The 21,375-nt window shown below is 36.2% G+C and overlaps 1 protein-coding gene and 1 non-coding gene across 9 annotated transcripts in view; both read right to left on the bottom strand.

Annotated features, from left to right (window-relative positions):
- FAM135A (family with sequence similarity 135 member A) overlaps positions 1-21,375 on the bottom strand; it is a 154,044-nt gene that overhangs the window by 53,380 nt on the left and 79,289 nt on the right. For all 8 annotated transcript variants that reach the window (XM_010371564.2, XM_030928629.1, XM_030928627.1 and 5 more), the window contains one exon: positions 13,352-13,507. In XM_010371564.2, the coding sequence (XP_010369866.1) occupies positions 13,352-13,507 (156 nt within the window). The remainder of the gene's footprint in view (positions 1-13,351; positions 13,508-21,375) is intronic.
- On the bottom strand, positions 1,145-1,207 carry LOC115897152. The gene has a single exon (XR_004057083.1). It is a non-coding gene; the product is annotated as a U7 small nuclear RNA (small nuclear RNA).

Genomic DNA, 21,375 nt, shown 5'->3' with positions numbered 1-21,375 from the left:
CAAACTATCACAAGAACAGAAAACCAAACACCGCATGTTCTCACTCATTGGTGAGAAATGAACAATGAGATCACTTGGACTTGGGAAGGGGAACATCACACACCCGGGCCTATCATGGGGAGGGGGTAGGGGGGAGGGACTGCATTGGGAGTAATACCTGATAAAAATGACGAATTGATGGGTGCTGACGAGTTGATGGGTGCAGCACATCAACATGGCACAAGTATACATATGTAACAAACCTGCACGTTATGCACATGTACCCTAGAACTTAAAGTATAATAATAATTAAAAAGAAATGATATAACATACATATAGTTAGAGTACCAGAGGGAGAAGAGAGGGAAAGAAATGGGGAAGAAAATGTAACTGAAGATATAATAGCAAATTTCTTTAAAACTGGTAAAAATAACCTAGAGTCCCAAGGATGTCAGCAAATCCTAAGCCAGATAAATACAAAAATCCAAACGACAAACACAACAAAACTGCAACAAGGCATATCATAGTCAAACTGCTGGAAAACAAAGACAAGGTGAAAAATTCTAAAGGCAGCCAGAGGGGAAAAACATTATAAATAACTGAGTATAAATCATAGTATAAACTACAGAAATAGTATAAACAATAGTATAAACTACAAAGTTTAATCAGACTACAGAGGCCAGAAGATAATGGTACTTTTTAAAGTACTCAAACAGAGGGGGGAATCTGTCAATCCAAGGTTAAACAATGCTATCGACCAACTTGAGCTGATTGAGATTTATACAATACTCTACCTAAAAAATTTAGCAAAGCAATACAGTATAAGGTCAATATGCAAAAATCAATTATACTTCTATATCCTAGTAGCAACCATTTGGAAAATAAAATTTTAAAACCATTTATAATAGTATCAGATAATATAAAATGCTTATGAGTAAACTTAAGGCATAAAAACTACAAAAGCAGATTTTAGAGAAATTGAAGGTCTAAATAAATGGGGAGCTAAACAGAAAGCTATATCATGCCCACAAATTGTCCGAATCAATATGGTTAAAGAGGTAATTGTCCCTAAATTGATCTATAGATTTTACTTAATGTAAACTGAAATCTCAAGAGGATTAAAAAAAATAGAGAAACTGACATGATTTAAAATTTTCTATGGAGGAAAAGTTTTCCAATAAAAGCCAGAAAACCTGCAAGACGAATTCTAAAAGAGCTGTTAACACTTGATTTAAAATTTATATAGAATTGCAAGAGATCTAGAATAGCGAAAACAATCTCAAAAAAGAAGAAAACCTTGGAGGACTTATGCCATTACCTGGCTGCAAGACTTAGTATAATATTACAACAATAAAGTTAGCATGGTATTTATTAACATAGAGATGTACAACAGGCCAATGGAACAGGAAAAAAGGTCAAGACATAGACTCATGCTTATTAGTCAATTGATTTTCAACAAAGATTTTAAGGCAATTCAATAGAGAAAGAAAAGTCTTTTCAATAAATGATGCCAAAAACCTGAATAGAAAAAAAAAAAAAAAGAAAGAATCTTGACCCATACACCTTATACCAAATTAAAAAATTAATTCAAGATGACCCATGGTCCTAAATGTAAGATCTATAATTCCAATGCTCTCTAAAATAAATACAAAATAATATTTTTCATGACTTGGGCAAAGATTTCTTAGGACACAAAAGCACTAAACATAAAAGAAAAAAAAGATAAATTGTACTTAGATATTCTCATCAAAATATATCACTGAGAAAATGAAAATATAAACCTCAGACTAGGAGAATTTAATAAATATGTTTGACAATGGACCTGTAACTAGAATATATATAAATATTCTTAATAAGTCAGTAATAAAAGGCAACCTAATTTAACATTTTGCAAAACTAAAGTCATAACAAAAACCCTCAATATCAGGAGTCAGCAGAGAAATGCAAAATAAAACCATAATGAAATTCCACTTTACCCCTACTATAGTAGGTAAAGACTAATGACACCAAACAATACAAGCATGTGGAACAACTGAAACTCTCATACATTACTGTTAGGAGTTTAAAACTGTATAGCCATTTTGGGAAAAAAAGATTTTTATTAAGTTAAAGATAAATCTACCCAATGACCAAGCAATTTTACTCCTATGTATGTAAGCAACAGAAATAAAAACCTATGTTCACAAAAAAGATCTGTGGAAGAATGTTCATAGCATCTTTATTCAGAATAGTCAAGAGGAACAGATAAATGAATTCTGGTATACGACACCATAAAATACTACTCGACAATAAAGAGAAATGAACTATAAATATATACAACAACATGGACTAATCTAAAAGAAATTATGTTAAATGAAGCAAATGAAAATTCTATTTCTAATCAAGACAGTAGTTGCTTATGGGGTGTAGGAACTGACCGAAAAGCAGCACAAAGTCATTTTGTGAAGTAATGAAATAATTTTCTTGAAGTATTGAGTAGTTTTCAAAATATGTTACAATGATAATTTAGTAAGTTCATACAGCCATGCTCCACATAATGACGTTTAAGACAATGATGGATCGCATATAGGATGGTCTTCCCTAAAATTACAATACCATATCTTTACTGTACTTTTTCTATGTTTAGAGAGGCTTGGATACACAAATACCACTGTGTTGCAACTGCCTACAGTATTCAGTACAGTCACATGCTGTACAGGTTTGTAGCATAGGAGGAATAGGCTGTATACTATCTAGTGTAGCAGACTATACTATCTAGCTTTGGGTAGTATACTCTATGATGTTCACACAATGATGAAATCACCTAACAATGCATTTTCCAGAAAGTATCCTAATCATTAAGTAACACAAGACTGTATAAGTGTTTATACAACCTAGATCTCCTGAATATAAAGTTTCTGGGCTTTAGTCTCTCTGAGGACTCTCAATTTAAAAAAAAAATCAAATATATCCTGATATCAGGCATGAGAATCTATGGTAACATAGATATACACTAGTTAGATTGAGATTAGAAATCCTTTTCTCTCCCCCTTACCATGTGGATCTTTTCCATTGCATGTAATAATTATTCCAAGAAAACTGTATTAGTAGCAGTTATAAGCACAATACTTTCTCTCAAGGGTTAAGTTATATCTTTAAAAATTTTTATCATGAAGATAACTGCTGAATATATTTATCTTAATTTACAGGATTTCTTTTAATGGGGGAAAAATAAATTTAAGATTTTTCCTGCTGCCCTGATGTCCTGTGCACCAAAGAATATTATCAAGAGAGTTAAAAAGCAACTCACAGAATACAGGAAAATATTTGTAAATTATGTATCAGATAAGGGCCTAGTTACCAGAATATATAAATAACTAAAACTCAATAACAAAAAGACAAATGACCCAATTAAAATACGGCGAAAGGAACTGAATATACATTTCTATAAAGGAGATACATGAATGGTCAATAAGCATATGAAAAGGTACCCAAGGTCACTAGTCATTAGGGTACTGCAAATCAAAGCTACAATGAAAATATCATCTCACCCTTACTAGGTTGGCCATGACAAAAACCCTAAAACAAAAAGCAGAATATAACAAGTGTTTCTGAGTATATGAAGAAATTAGAATCCTTGTACATTGCTGGTGGGAATGTAAGGTGGTGCAGCTGCTGTGAAAAACAGTGTGGATGTTCCTCAAAAAGTTAAACATAGAATTATCATATGACTCAGCAATTCCACTCCTAGGTATATACCCCAAATAACTAAAAGCAGGTATTCAAACAAATATTTGTATACAAATTTTCATACCAGCAACTATTTACAGTAGTCAATAGGTAGAAAGAACTCAAATGTTTATCAATGGACAAACAGATAAAATAATGCAGTATACCCATACAGTGGAATTCTGCTACAAAAATAAATCATTATATAATACCACACATCTACAGCCATCTGATCTTTGACAAACCTGACAAAAACAAGAAATGGGGAAAGGATTCCCTATTTAATAAATGGTGCTGGGAAAATTGGCTAGCCATAAGTAGAAAGCTGAAACTGGGTCCTTTCCTTACTCCTTATACGAAAATTAATTCAAGATGGATTAGAGACTTAAATGTTAGACCGAATACCATAAACACCCTAGAAGAAAACCTAGGTAATACCATTCAGGACATAGGCATGGGCAAGGACTTCATGTCTAAAACACCAAAAGCAATGGCAACAAAAGCCAAAATAGACAAATGGGATCTAATTAAACTAAAGAGCTTCTGCACAGCAAAAGAAACTACCATCAGAGTGAACAGGCAACCTACAGAATGGGAGAAAATTTTTGCAATCTACTCATCTGACAAAGGGCTAATATCCAGAACCTACAAAGAACTCAAACAAATTTACAAGAAAAAAACAAACAACCCCATCAAAAAGTGGGCAAAGGATATGAAGAGACATTTCTTAAAAGAAGACATTCATACAGCCAACAGACACATGAAAAAATGCTCGTCATCACTGGCCATCAGAGAAATGCAAATCAAAACCACAATGAGATACCATCTCACACTAGTTAGAATGGCAATCATTACAAAGTCAGGAAACAACAGGTGCTGGAGAGGATGTGGAGAAACAGGAACACTTTTACACTGTTGGTGGGATTGTAAACTAGTTCAACCATTATGGAAAACAGTACGGCGATTCCTCAAGGATCTAGAACTAGATGTACCATATGACCCAGCCATCCCACTACTGGGTATATACCCAAAGGATTATAACTCATGCTGCTATAAAGACCATGCACACATATGTTCATTGCGGCACTATTCACCATAGGAAAGACTTGGAATCAACCCAAATGTCCATCTGTGACAGACTGGATTAAGAAAATGTGGCACATATACACCATGGAATACTATGCAGCCACAAAAAAGGATGAGTTTGTGTCCTTTGTAGGGACATGGATGCAGCTGGAAACCATCATTCTCAGCAAACTATCACAAGAACAGAAAACCAAACACCGCATGTTCTCACTCATAGGTGGGAACTGAACAATGAGATCACTTGGACTCGGGAAGGGGAACATCACACACCGGGGCCTATTATGGGGGGGAGGGGGGAGGGATTGCATTGGGAGTTATACCTGATGTAAATGACGAGTTGATGGGTGGTGACGAGTTGATGGGTGCAGCACATCAACATGGCACAACTATACATACGTAACAAACCTGCATGTTGTGCACATGTACCCCAGAACTTAAAGTATAATAAAAAGAATTCATTATATGGATACATGTAAAACACGGATGTAACTTGGTACATTATTCTAAGTGAAAGAAACCAGATACAAAATGTTGTATGGTTACATTTATATGAAACATCCAAGATCAGTAAATGAGACTAGCCCTTGCCAGGGAATGGGGAAAGGGGACATGGGAGTAATTCCTTAATGTGTACAAGGTTTCCTTTTGGAGTGATGTAAATGTCTTGAAATAAGACAGAGGTGATGGTTACACAACACTGTGACTATATTAAATGCCACTGAATTGTACACATTAAAATTGTTAACGGTTAATTTGTGTTACATAAAATCTGTTACACTCAAAATTTGTTATCCCCGCCCTCCCCAACAATATTACATTTTAGGACACAGTTACCTATATGTGTCATATTAGGTAACATCTATGCCTTTGAATCTTCTACTTTGGTGGTGCTATCAACAAACATTTTGATTTCCTAGCTATCAGACCATTGGCAGCATACTTAGTGTTCCACAGTATTTTTTTTTATGATTAATTCCAGTGAATACAGCAAATGGCATGTTCTCTAATTCAATTGGAAAAAAATCCAAAACTATATTTTATACCACCAAGTTGACACTGAAAACTATGTTTGAGATTGTATTTCTCTTTGCTTGTAAAACATAAACAGTATAGCAAACCAGCATCATAATAAATGGTATTCTAATGTTAAAAGTTTGTACTACTATTTTGTTTGAAGTCTTAACTTACACTTCATTTTGAATATTTTGCAAATTCATGGGAGAGAGATGAAATGTAGAAATATTAGGTCTGCATCTACTGCTTAGGTTCCCATCCAGTCACTACCATGTACAAGTCATGCAACTTTGGCTAAGTTATTTCACCTTTCTATAACCTCAATATTTCTTTTATAAAATGGGAATGACAAAGTATTTACTTCATGAGATTGTATTGATGATTAAATGAGTTAACATTCATAAAGCAATTAGTGCCTTACACAGATAATAATTGCTATACACATGTTTATTAAGTAAAAATATAAATAAATTACTATGGTCCATCTATAAACATTCTGTGGGAAAAACAAACAAACAAAACTTTTCATTTCCAAGAGCACAATATAGTCTATCCAGCTATGAAGGTCTCCTTTCAATTTTTAGATGAGTTCTTGGGCTTACAGGCAGTGGTCCTGGAAGAATCACCATAATTTCAATAAAGTATTAGTAACAAACCTGTTGCTATGAACTCAAAAACATAAACAGGCAACTACAAGGTGGGAGAGAAGTTAGACAAAGAAAAAAGAGGCTAACCTCATAGAAGCAGAGTTCCATTTTATAGTTCAAGGAAAGACACAATTTTTTTTAAACAGAGACAGGATCTCACTATGTTGCTCAGGCTGGTTGTAAACTCCCAGCCTCAAGTGATCCTCCCACTTCCACCTTCGAAAGTGCTGGGATTACAAGTGTGAGCCACTATGCCCAGCCAGGAAAGACATGTTAATGTGATGAATTTAAATGAGCAGTATTACAGAATACTAAGTAACTGAATAGCAGAGTCACCATATCAACTTGGATTTTTTTGCTCTAGGTTAGAACCATCAATAATAGTGCATGCATTTTAAGTAAAGCCATGTTTCCAAAAGGCCCTGCTTCCACATAAGAATAAGCTTGAAATTTGTTTTCTTCTTGACCAAGGAATTCTTTTCTGTATCCAAGATATATTAATACCTCACATACAAAAATATGTAAAATACAGTTAAACTTGATGCTTTAGTATGTTATTTGATAGGGTTGCACCAGATATATTGAAATATCATTTACTATTTACCTGAAATCCAAATTTAACTGGGCATTCTGCATTTCATCTGGCAACCCTATGTATTTGGCTGCAGGATCTTTATAAACATTTGGCATAATAGAACTAAAGATTTATACAAGCTGATGGTTAACATGTCTCTGAAAGAATGTGAAATCAACTGTTACTTTGACTCCACTAACCCTAACAAAAGCTTGTTTAGGTCAGCAATGTTAGCACAAAGCACAAAATCTGTCTCTCCTGATCTGCAAACTGAGTATATTATTTCCCTAATATTGGACTTATAATTCCAGACACAAGTTACAATCAATATTAAATATGGCATCTCTGATGTTATAATGGGAAGCATTATAACACAACAAGAGGTATCTTTGGAAGCACTAGCAATAAAGATCAGTAAAATTATTGAGGAAATAAACTGCAATGAAAGCAAGTTCTCTATAAGACATACTGTTGAGAGACAATTCTTCATGCGTCTCTTGCATTTCTGAAAGGTTTGTGAGCAGAAACCCTGACTGTCTTTGTTACAGACTATCTTTTCAAGGATGTTCATATTAGGGAAAAGCCTGGGAAAACAGAGATATGTCTCTCTTTGGAGCAAAGAACAGGTTACAGCATCGGTGGATAAACCTTGCTATCTATTATAAAATATTTTGGATCCCTAAGCACAGAGTTTTTCTCCTGTATTGCAATCCACTAGTGTGAGCCTGGCCTTTTTTATGTTGGGCTGTGGAAATCTGGGCTCAAGGAAAGAGAACAAATGATAACATTACCATTAATAAGGTCCTTTGTCTCATGTTTTCTGCTGCTATACATGAATCAATCTATGATAGGCTAACTTGTTGGCATATAATTAGGAGGGCAAAAATCTCAAGATTCTTTACAGTTCTTGACACATAAAATTCAGGATGATTTCAGATTTTTTTTTTGCTTTGTATATAAGTTGTCCCACTTGATCATTCCATTTTAGTTCGAAATGACAAAAACATTATTCACTTATCATAAATATATTTTATCTTTTTAATTAGTATGGGGCACCTGTAACTATTCACACACAATAGTCTCTATGATGTAGCGTGAATGTGTATGGCATATGACTACAGAAGCTCAGCAAGTTTGGATGCCTTGATTCGCCAAAAATTTGAAAACCTGAACTCGCTGGATCTGAATATTAAATAATATGGTTGAACCGGTATAAAACTAATTTATTAAATTGTTCTTTTCAAGTATGGATTTACATTTCCTCTTTTTAGTCCAACTCTTTGCTTCATCATTTGCTTTCACACCAATAAGGAGAGATTTCGTATCAAGGTTTATTTCTGCGACTTAGTTCAATTGTGCTGCTTGTTAATTCGTTATCAGGCAGCCTATATACTTTATTGTAGCTAAGTCTGTCCCTGTACAAACATTGAATGACCTTTAGGCTACTTCAGTTCCTGTAGGCTTAGCACTGTATTCTCAGAAGAACAAGATACTTTATTAGCAAAGTTCCTCCTGAAATGCATAAATGGGAGCGAGATAACACAATATGCTACCATGGCCACAGTTTTTGTGATACACGGCAGGGAAGGGCAACGCTTATTCCTGCTTGAGTAACATTAGGACATTCTCTTATTTTGTCTTTATTATCCTTCCATGATTCATTTAGGAATTAAAATAGGCCCTATCCTGGTATCTGGAATGGGGTGAGAAAAGGGAAGCTCTAGGTAAAATTCCAAAGTTTATCTTTGGTATTCTAGTTTTCCACAAACCCGATTTTCGTCTTGGTCCCCTTTCTTTGTCCTTTCTTCTCAAAGTTGTGTTCACCAGCTGCTCTTTTAAGTTTACCTTCTTGTTCCTATTCCACCCAGAACAGCTTCTTTCCCATTGAATATCAAGCTATAAAGTTGCATCTAATCCTTGCAACCATTCTCTTCCCAGAACTTCCATTCAGGTGACACAAACAGAACAATTTAATGGAACTGTAACATTTTTCTCTAGTAACACATAGTTTAAAAAAAAATGCCCTGTCTGCTTGTGGGAACTAAATACAAACATAAAAATTAAAAAAAAAAAAAAGAAAAGAAAAGAAAAGAAAAAACAAAATAAAAAAAAAAGAAAAAAATACCCTGAAGATTACCTTTCCCATGTAAAACTATTTCTTGCTACTGGCCTATACTTCTACTGGTCACTAAAAATAACCTTCAAACAGACTTTTATTCTGTGGAAGAGGTATCAACTCTCCTCTTAGTTTTATAATGTAGGGGTTGGCAAACTACAGCCTGAGAACCAAATCTGGCCCAACACCTGTTTTTGTAAATAAAACTTTATTGAAACACAGCCACATTCACCTATTCATATACCATCCATGGTGGCTTTCATGTTACAACAGAGTTGAGTAGTTAAGGCAAAAATGTGTGGCTCCCAAAGCCCAAAATGTTTACCATTTGGTCCTTAACAGAAAAAGCTGATTCTTGTTCTACAGCATAGAAAATTGGGTTGCTGGTTGTGTATTCTGACATACTTTTCAAGAAAACTTTGCCTGAGGTATTGGTATGCATTCACCTCACCTCTCTATGAGGTGGACTGGCTTTCAAGTCTTGTCAGAGTCCTAAATTTCCAAAAAAAGAATGTCAGTGAGATCCTTTAATGCTTATCAACGTCACTTTAATTTACCCTGAAAACTGGCTACCTTTCTGATACTATTACCATAATTCATTGTTATTCAAAATCTTGGTAATGAGAAATGATGTTCATGAAAATTGCCGAAAAAAATACATTCCATTCATTATGTTATTCATTCTAAATTGCTACATTAAGATGATGCCAGACCATTAGTAAGCTGAATACAGTGATGACGCTATTTCATCCATTGTAGAATCCTTTTTTTTTTTTTTTTCTTTGAGACGGAGTCTCGCTCTGTCGCCCAGGCTGGAGTGCAGTGGGCGGATCTCAGCTCACTGCAAGCTCCGCCTCCCGGGTTTACGCCATTCTCTCGCCTCAGCCTCCCGAGTAGCTGGGACTACAGGCACCCGCCATCTCGCCCGGCTAATTTTTTGTTTTTTTTTTTAGTAGAGACGGGGTTTCACCGTGTTAGCCAGGATGGTCTCGATCTCCTGACCCGTGATCCGCCCGCCTTGGCCTCCCAAAGTGCTGGGATTACAGGCTTGAGCCACTGCGCCCGGCCAGAATCCTTTTTATTTAGCCCTTTAGAGAAGGTGATTGATCTTTAATAAAGAACTTCTAAGAAAAAGTCCTATAAAATAACAGTATTTGATATATGGATCCTATTTGCTACAATATAGCAAAAATAATGAAACAAAACAAAACACACAGGGAGAAAATTCCCACCACCAAAAATTGCTTTTTTGAAAAGACAAATAAAATAACAAAGGTCTGGTAAGACAATTCAAGAAAAAAAGAGTGAAGGCACAAACAACTAGAAACTAGAATAAAATCAGGAATGAAACTAGAAAACATTAGATATTGTAGATATTAAAAAGATAATTGAAGGATACTATGAACTACTTGATGTCTATAAATTAAAAAAACTTAGAATCGGTAAACTCCTCGAAAAATGTAATTTACCAAAACTGATTGAAAAAAACTGTAGTATCCTCCAATACTGTGTCATCTTAATCTAATCACTGGGAAATATAATACAAACCCAACCTGAAGAATAGTTCACAAACTTACTGGCCAATACTCTTCAAAAAAGTCAAGGTCTTGCAGATAAGGAATTAGTCCAGATTAAATGAGTAAAGGAACATGAAAACTGAATTCAATGTGACCCTGAATTTGATCTTGGAAAAATTTGTTATGCAAAACATTAGTAAGATGATTGGTAAAACTTAAATATGGGCCATACATTAAATATCAGTATTGTATCAATATAAAATTTTCTAAAGTAGATCAGTGTACTGGTTAACTAAGAGAATGTCCTTATTCTTAGGATATATATGCTGAAGTACTTAATCATAAAAGAATACTATGTCTATAAATATCATATTGCTCAGGAAAAACAATGTTAAGTATATATGTATGCATATTTACATGTGTATCTACCTACAAAAAAGAGGCAAGGATAAAGCAAATGTGCCAAAATGCTGATTTGTGATTCTGATGAAAATTCTATAGAAGTACTCTGCATTATCTTTTTTTTTTTTTTTTTTTCGAGATGGAATTTCACTCTTGTTGCCCAGGCTGGAGTGCAGTGGTGTGATCTCAGCTCACTGCAACCTCCACCTCCACCACCTGCCTCAGCCTTCCAAGTAGCTGGGACTACAGGCACTCGCCACCATACCTGGATACTTTTTGTATTTTTAGTAGAGATGGGGTTTCACCATGTTGGCCAGGCTGGTCTTGAACTCCTGACCTCAGGTGATCCACCTGCTTTGGTCTCTGAAAGTGCCGGGATTACAGGTGTGAGCCACACTCCCAGTCAACTTTTTAAAGTCTTCTGTAAGTTTCTGATTATACTTTAGAAGCTTTACAGTTTTGCCTTTCACATTTAAATCTTCAGTCCACTTGGAACTGAATTTTATTTAATATTTACCACATGGATACCCAATTGTCTCAAACATCATTTATTGAAAAATCTCACTGATCCACATATGTTATGTCCAAAAATGGCTATGTCCATGTCTGGCCTTTCTCTTAGTTTCCTTCTATTCTAAAATTAAGACCTCCAGTTCATTAAAAAACAATATAAAGTCAATGAAAACAATAAACCATGAATGAGAGAGGCTCTATTAGTAAAAACACATAACAAAGGATACACAAATGTATTAGAAATAAAGAAGAAAAAGGTAATCTTATTAGAAATGGGCAAAAGATTAGAATAGGCACTTCATATGGGGCAAACCTGCATAACCAATAATCACACAAAGCAGTGCTCAACCACATGGGTAATCAGAGAAATGCAAATTAGGCCTCAATAATATACCATTTCACATCCATCAGTTTGGCAAAGTTTAAAAAGCTTGCCAGTATCAAGAGTTGGAGAGTATGTGGAGTAACAAACTGTGCTGGTGGGAGTAAAAATTGGTACAACTCTGAAAACTGTCACATTAGCTAGTAAAATTGAAGTTATGCATACCCTATGACTCAGCAATTTCCCTCACAGGTAAGTATTTCAGATAAACTGGTATGCCAGGACATATATACAAGAAAGTTCATAGCAGTTTGGTTTGTAATAGCTACTGCAAGTTAGAAGTAATCCAAGTATCTATCAACAGTAGAACGGATAAACAAATGTGGGTATATTCAAATGGAGATATATTACAGCAATGATAATGAACAATCTACAGGTACTGTCAAAAAAGATGGATTAATCTTCTAATGTCTTGAGTGAAAAAGCAAGATACAGAAGAACATTACTGTACAATTTCATCTATATAGAATTCAGTAACAGGTGGAAACAACCTCTACTATTTCACATGCATACATAGGTGATAAAACTAAAAGAGAAGTAAGGAACTCGTCACCACAAAAGACAGGATAGTGATTACTTCTAAGTATTAGGAAAGGTATAGTAAGTGGAAAAGACACAGAGAAAACATCTGTAGTATTGAGAGTATTCTACTTCTCGATCTCGATAATAACTGAAAGCGTGTATGCTTTTAATTATTTGATAAAATGTGCGTGTTTCATGCATTTTCTGACTTTGAGTATATGTTATGTTTTATAATTAAGAAAATTTTTTTTAAAACGGAAAAGAAATTAATGATGTTTGGAGGAACTCTAGCATGTAAGGTAAAATCAGGGTGCATGCAGAGTATAAAAGGAAAAAAGATGGAAAGATAGTTATTTAACATGTAAAATCTCTTTAGATGCTATACAATAAAACTGCATAGAAATTCCTGCATAATGTCCATACTAGGTCTACAGCAAACATATATGTGTAATGTGTGGACTGCCCCCTCCACCCTGCCAAGTTTATAATACACATTCCTTTATTAGGTCAGTGATAGAAGAAGGGAAGGAAAAGGAGAAGAGGAAGACTAAGTTTGAGATAGCTCTCTAGTTCCTGATTCCTGTCCCTAATGAGGCTTGGCTATTAATTCCTATTCTTAGGTTCCAGGGGCTATTCTGTATCATATATTTTCCAATTTTACTTACTTTTAGGTGGTTTTTCTTAGCAGCAGGGATTGTGATTGAAACAGGTCATATGCTTAACTGTATTGTTCCATTTCATTATTAATTTTGGAAGTCAAACAATAACATTATGATAAATGTCTTCTGATTTATCAATATATAGGTAAAAATCAGGTTTGTGTTCATAAAAATTTTCTAAAGGTAAATAATACTCATTAAAATGCTCTAAAATCACTTCTCTTTAACTTACCCTCAAAGTATGGTGCTCTTGTGCTAATAATATTCTTAGTTCTTCGTGTAGTGTTATAACTTCCAGAAACTGTCCCCATAAAGCCATCAAAAGTGAGCAAAGTTGTGCAAGATTCATATTGATAAGTTCTGCCAGTTCATCAGGATTCTCTATTTTCTGAAATGAAAAGAAAAAAAATTTCACTGTTTCCCATTTAATGTAACATACTTAAATATGTTATTGAGAATATTAATACAAAGGCAAATTTGTGATTTAAAAAAAGAAATGTGCATTTGTATGTGCATGGACATGTGTGTAGAGAGAGAAAGATCAATTGACAATGGTTTTTCAATTACCTGATAGTTACTGAAGCCATTTTCAACAACTTAACCAATATTTCAATATCTAAGATGTCTTGTTAACTGAAATAATGTCAATTGTAAACTAAAATGACAAATTAGGATGCTATAGAGAGTGATCAGCTTCTAACATCAAAATACTGGGAATTTTAAACACAGTATTCAAATAATGATGAGTTATATTTTTTTTGAAAGATAATATATTCTTAAGATTTTTCTTCAACCAGCTAAGAAAAATACTTAAAATATCTATGATTCCTTAGAAAAAATTGAGATACTTTCTGAAGTAGTCCTTTTCTCTCACTCCTATGTTCTTAGGTTCTACTTCACTTGTGAGTAATCCTTTCACAGAGTTGTCAAACACTTATTTTTTTTTCATTTTTAACAATTCACTCACTTGCTATTTACTGAACACGTTTGAAATGCTAATGGCCTAGATTCTAGAGATACAAAGATTAATATGAGAAGTTCACGGTCTAGTGAGGAGAGAAAAGCAGGTAAACAAACTATTATAAAATACTGTTATTAGGACCTGATCGGAAGATGGCCGAATAGGAATAGCTCCGGTCTGCAGCTCCCAGTGACACCAATGCAGGAGGTGGGTGATTTCTGCATTTCCAACTGAGGTACCCAGTTCATCTCACTGGGACTGGTTAGGCAGTGAGTCCAACCCACAGAGGGTGAGTAGAAGTAGGATGGGGCGTTGCTTCACCTGGGAAGTACCAGAAGCCAGGGAACCTCCCTCCCCCAGGCAAGGAAAGCCATGAGGGCTGTGCTATCCAGCCAGATCACTATGCTTTTCTCACAGTTTTTGCAATCTGCAGATCAGGAGGTTCCCTCATATGCCTACACCACCAGGACCCTGGGTTACAAGCACAAAAGTGGGCAGTTGTTTGGGCAGACACTGAGCTAGCTGAAGGAGTTTTTTTCATACCCCAGTGGTGCCTGGAACCCCAGCAAGACAGAACCGTTCATTCCCCTGCAAAGGAGGCTGAAGCCAGGGAGCCAGGTGGTCTTGCTCAGTGGGTCCCACTCCCACCGAGCCCAGCAAGCTAGGAATCAATGGCTTGAAATTCTCGTTGCCAGCAGAGCAGTCCGAAGTCGACTGGGGAAGATCAAGTTTGGTAAGGGAGGGGCATCTGCCATTACTGAGGCTTTAGTAGGTGGTTTTCCACTGACAGTGCTAAGGAGGCTGGAAGGTTTAGACTGGGTAGAACTCATCACAGTGCGGCAAAGCAGCTGCGGCCAGACTGCTTCTCTAGATTCCTCCTCACTGAGCAGGGCATCATTGAAGAAAAGGTAACAGTCCCAGTCAGGGGCTTACAGATAAACTCCCATCTCCCTGGGAGAGAGCCCCTGGGAGAAGGGACAGCTGTGGGTGCAGCTTCAGCGGATTTAATCGTTCCTGCCTGCTAGCTCTGAAGAGAGCAGCTGATCCTGACAAGAGGGATTCTCCAAGGACAGTGCACCAGCTCTGAAAGTGACAGGGAGAATGGAACCAAGATGGAAAACACACTTCAGGATATTATCCAGGAGAACTTCCCTAACCTAGCATGACAGGCCAATATTCAAACTCAGGAAATACAGAGAACACCACTAAGATTCTCCTCAGGAAGAGCAACCCCAAGAACACATAATCTTCAGATTCTCCAAGGTTGAAATCAAGGAAAAAATGCTAAGGGCAGTCAGAGAGAAAGATCAGGTTACCTACAAAGGGAAGCCCATCAGAATAATAGCAGAGCTCTCTGCAGAAACCCTACAAGCCAGAAGAGAGTGGGGGCCAATAGTCAACATTATCAAAAGAAAAGCATTTTCAACCCAGAATTTCATATCCAACCAAAAAGCTTCATAAGTGAAGGAAAAATAAAATCCTTTACAGACAAGGAAATGCTGAGGGATTTTGTCATCAGGCCTGCCTTACAAGAGCTCCTGAAGGAAGCAATAAATATGTAAAGGAAAACCAGTACCAGCCACTGTAAAAACACACGAAAATATAAAGACCAATGACACTATGAAGAAACTGTATTGACTAATGGGCAAAATAACCAGCTAGTATCATGATGACAAGATCAAATTAATAGGTAACAATATTAACCTTACATGTAAATAGACTAAATGCTCCAATTAAAAATACAGACTGGCAAATTGGATAAAGAGTCAAGACCCATTGGTGGGCTGTATTCGGGAGACCCATCTCATGTGCAAAGACACATATAGGCTCAAAATAAAGGGATGGAGGAATATTCACCAAGCAAGTGGAAAGCAAAAAGAAAAAAAAGCAGGGGACGCAATCCTAGTCTCTGATAAAACAGATTGTAAACCAACAAAGATGAAAAAAAAGATAAAGAAGGGCATAAAGGTAAAGGGATCAATTCAACAAGAGCTAACTATCCAAAATATATATGCATCCAATACAGGAGAACCCAGATTCATAAAGCAAGTTATTAGAAACCTACAAAGAGACTTAGACTCCCACACAATAATAGTAGGAGTCTTTAACATCCCACTGTCATTATTAGACAGATCAACAAGGCAGGCAATTAACAAGGACATTCAGGACTTGAACTCAGCTCTGGACCAGGTGGACCTAGTAGACATCTACAGAATTCTTCACCCCAAATGAATAGATTATACATTCTTCTCAGTGCCACATAGCACTAAAATCGATTACATAATTGGAAGTAAAATACCCCTCAGCAACGGCAAAAGAATGGAAATCATAATAAACAGTCTCTCAGACCACAGTGCAATCAAATTATAACTCAGGATTAAGAAACTCACTCAAAGCTGCAGAACTACGTGGAAACTGAACAACCTGCTCCTGAATGACTACTGGGTAAACAACGAAATTAAGGTAGAAATAAAGAAGTTCTTTGAAACCAATGAGAACAAAGAGACAATGTACCAGAATCTCTGGGACACAGCTAAAGCAGTGTTAACAGCGAAATTGACAGCACTAAATGCCCACATCAGAAAGTTGAAGAGATCTAAAATCGACACCATAACATCACAATTAAAAGAATTATAGAAGCAAGAGCAAACAAATTCAAAAGCTAGCAGAAGACAAGAAATAACTAAAATCAGAGCAGAACTGAAGGAGATAGAGACATGAAAAACCTTAAAAAAAAAAAAATCAATGAATCCGGGAACGGGTGTTTTTGAAAAGATTAACAAAATAGGTAGACCACTAGCCAGACTAATAAAGAAGAAAGGAGAGAAGAAACAAACAGACACAAAAAATGATAAAGGGGATATCACTACTGACTCCACAGAAATACAAAGTAACATCAGAGAATACTACAAACACCTCTACACAAACAAACTAGAAAATTTGGAAGAAATGGATAAATTCCCGGACACATACACCCTCCCAAGAGTAAACCAGGAAGATGCTGAATCCCTGAATAGGCCAATAACAAGGTCTGAAATTGAGGCAGTAATTAATAGCCTACCAACCAAAAAAACTCCAGGACCAGACGGATTCACAGCCAAATTCTACCAGAGGTACAAAGAGGGGCTAGTACTGAATTCCTTCTGAAACTATTTCAAACAATGGAAAAGTAGGGACTCCTGCCTAACTCATTTTATGAGAACAGCATCATCCTGATACCAAAACCTGGCACAGACACAACAAAAAAAGAAAATTTCAGGCCAATATCTCTGATGAACATTGATGAGAAAATCCTCAATAAAATACTGGCAAACCTAATCCAGCAGCACATCAAAAAGATTATCCACCACGATCAAGTCGGCTTCATCCCTGGGATGCAAGGCTGGTTCAACATATGCAAATCAATAAATGTAATCCATAAACCACATGATTATCTCAATAGATGCAGAAAAGGCCTTTGCTAAAATTTAACATCCCTTCATGTTAAAAACTCTCAATAAAGTAGGTACTGATGGAACATATCTCAAAATAATAAGAGCTATTTATGACAAACCTACAGCCAATATCATACTGAATGGGCAAAAGGGGGAAGCATTCCCTGTGAAAACCAGCACAAGACAAGAATGCCCTCTCTCACACCTCCTGTTCAACCTAGTACTGGAAGTTCTGGCCAGGGCAATCAGGCAAGAGAAAGAAATAAAAGGTATTCAAATAGGAAGAGAGGAAGTCACATTGTCTCTGTTTGCAGATGACATAATTGTCTATTTAGAAAACCCCATCGTCGCAGCCCAAAATCTCCTTAAGCTGATAAGCAGCTTCAGCAAAGTTTCAGGATACAAAATTAATGTGCAAATATCACAAGCATTCCTATACACCAATAATAGACAGACAGCCAAGTCATGAGTGAATTCCCATTCACAATTGCTACAAACAGAATAAAAAACCTAGGAATGCAACTTATAGGGGATGTGAAGGACCTCTTCAAGGAGAACTACAAACCACTGCTCAAGGAAACAAGAGGACACAAACAAATGGAAAAACATTCCATGCTCATGGATAGGAGGAATCAATATTCTGTCTATACTGCCCAAAGTAATTTATAGATTCAATGCTATTCCCATCAAGCCACCATTGACTTTCTTCACAGAATTAGAAAAAACTACTTTAAATTTCATATGGAACCAAAAAAGAGCCCGTATAGCCAAGATAATCCTAAGCAAAAAGAACAAAGCTGGAGGCATAACACCACCAGACTTCAAACTATACTACAAGTCTACAGTAACCAAAACAGTATGTTACTGGTAACAAAACAGATACATAGACCAATGGAACAGAACAGAGGCCTCAGAAATATCACCACACATCTACAACCATCTGATCTTTGATAAACCTGACCAAAAAACAAAACAAAACAAACAAAAAAAAAACCAATGGGGAAAGGATTCCCTATTTAATATATGGTGTTGGGAAAATTGGCTAGCCATACACAGAAAACTGAGACTGGACCCCTTCCTTACACCTTGTACAAAATTAACTCAAGATGGATTAAAGACTTAAATGTAAGACCTAAAACCATAAAAACCCTACAAGAAAACCTAGGCAATGCCATTCGGGACACAGGCATGATGGAAAAAGACTTCATGACTAAAACACCAAAAGCAATGGCAACAAAAGCCAAAATTGACAAATGGCATCTAATTAAACTAAAGAGCTTCTGCACGGCAAAAGAAACTCTCACCAGAGTGAACAGACAACCTACAGAATGGGAGAAAATTTTTGCAATCTATCCATCTGACAAAGGGCTCATAAACAGAATCTACAAGGAACTTAAACAAATTTACAAGAAAAAAACAACCCCACTGAAAAGTGGACGAAGGATATGAACAGATACTTCTCAAAAGAAGACATTTATGCGGCCAACAAACATACGAAAAAAATGCTCATCATCACTGGTCATTAGAGAAATGCAAATCAAAACCACAATGAGATACCATCTCACACCAGTTAGAAAGGCGGTCATTAAAAAGTCAGGAAACAACCAATGCTGGAGAGGATGTGGAGAAATAGAAAGGCTTTTAAACTACTGGTGGGAGTGTAAATTAGTTCAACCATTGTGGAAGACAGTGTAGCGATTCCTCAAGGATCTAGAACCAGAAATATCACTTGACCCCGCAATTCCATTACCGGGTATATACCCAAACGATTATAAATCATGCTACTGTAAAGATACATGCACACGTATGTTTACTGCAGCACTATTTACAATAGTGAAGACCTGTAACCAACCCAAATGCCCATCAATGATAGAGTGGGTAAAGAAAATGTGGCACACATATACCATAGAATACTATGCGGCCATAAAAAAGGATGAATTCATGTCCTTTGCAGGAACATGGATAAAGCTGGAAACCATCATTCTCAGCAAACTGACACAGGAACAGAAAACCAAATACTGCATGTTCTCACTCATAAGTGGGAGTTGAACAATGAGAACACATGGACACAGGGCGGGGAACATCACACACCAGGGCCTGTCAGAGAGTGAGGGGCTAGGGTAGAGATAGCATTAGGAAAAACACCTAATGTAGATGTCGGGTTGATGGGTGCAGCAAACCACCATGGCACGTGTATACCTATGTAACGAACCTGCACTTTCTGCACATGTATCCCAGAACTTAAAGTATAATTAAAACAAAATAAAATAAAAATAAATTTCTGTGTGTGTGTATGTGTGTGTATATCCCCAAAGGCTGCTTATCACATATGATACTGCTACTCTCAGTTTATTTTTATTTCTTTTTAAAGTCTGCAGTTCAGCAGGCTTTTCTTCCCCCACTCATATCACACTTTCATTTATCTTACCTAACTCAGAGAAGACGCTAAACAAAAATTAAACAAAATTAGTAAGAAGGGGAGGAATTATGATCATGTCCTATTCACTTTTGTGACTCTAGTTACTGGTACATAGTAGTAACTCAAATATTTACTGAGTGAATAAATGAGTGAATGAGAAGTTATAGTTTTCAGATAAAAAAACTTACAGAATTTATAAAAAACATTTATATGTTTACAGAATTTATGGAAAATATTTACATTTCTATGAAAAAGAGCTCCCATAATTTATGGAAAAGGTTTATAAATACCAGAAGCTGGAATGGAAGCTAAGAGTCAAGATATAATGAATAAAGATTCATCAACATATGAGGAATTTCCTGCTGTTTTTTCCCGAGATGGTTTTACAAATGTAGCACAAATGAAGCTAACAAGTTTTTCATGTCTCTTTTAAGAATATGGACTTTAAAATATAAGCTGAAATTTGCAGTATTATTGTCCCCAATGAGAGTTTTAATGGAGTTTAGATAAGTAACTGAGAGTAATTAAACAGTATTATATAAGATATGAAACACTTCACTTAGCATGGTCTATACAAAAGTAGAAACAATTTTCTGGCCTTTCACCCAGGCTAATAAATAAATAAATAAATAAAATACACAACTCTCTTTTTATTTTTCCTGAGAGCAGGGTTATCTAGATACCTAGTACTTATTAATTTTATTCCCTAGGGATCATGACACCGCGGTTCTGAAAAACTTTAGTACTCTCATTGTTGGAAAAGCATCCTTGAAGCATAGATAAATTATTTCTCTGGTTCTCATAAATCTCTTGTAATAAATATCTAAAAAAAAAAATACAATTTTTTATATTAAAAAAGGAAATTAGGGCCGGGCGCGGTGGCTCAAGGCTGTAATCCCAGCACTTTGGGAGGCTGAGACGGGAGGATCAAGAGGTCAGAAGATGGAGACTATCCTGGCTAAAAGGGTGAAACCCCGTCTCTACTAAAAAATTCAAAAAACTAGCTGGGCGAGGTGGCGGGCGCCTGTAGTCCCAGCTACTTGGGAGGCTGAGGCTGGAGAATGGTGTAAACCCAGGAGGCGGAGCTTGCAGTGAGCTGAGATCCACCCACTGCACTCCAGCCTGGGCGAAAGAGCGAGACTCCGTCTCAAAAAAAAAAGGAAATTAGAATTAAGTTTGGCATGATCTTTTACATATATAAATGTAGGAATAAGACTTTACATTTGTATATTTTTCTTTGCTTTTTTTACACTTGAGACAGGGTCTCATTACATGGCCCAGGCTGGAGTGCAGTGGCTATTCAAAGGTATGAATACAGTCTCAACTCCTGGACTCAGGCAGTACTCCCACCTCAGTCTCCTGAGTAGGTGGGACTACAGGTGTGTGCCACTGTGTCTGGCTACATCTGCCATCTGCGTTTTTTTCAAATCACATTATCTTAT

This window comes from Rhinopithecus roxellana, chromosome 4 (assembly GCF_007565055.1).
Source record: "Rhinopithecus roxellana isolate Shanxi Qingling chromosome 4, ASM756505v1, whole genome shotgun sequence".
Classification (NCBI taxonomy): domain Eukaryota; kingdom Metazoa; phylum Chordata; class Mammalia; order Primates; family Cercopithecidae; genus Rhinopithecus; species Rhinopithecus roxellana.
The sequence above is the reverse complement of the archived record's forward strand: the minus strand, read 5'-3'. Positions and strand labels throughout refer to the sequence as shown.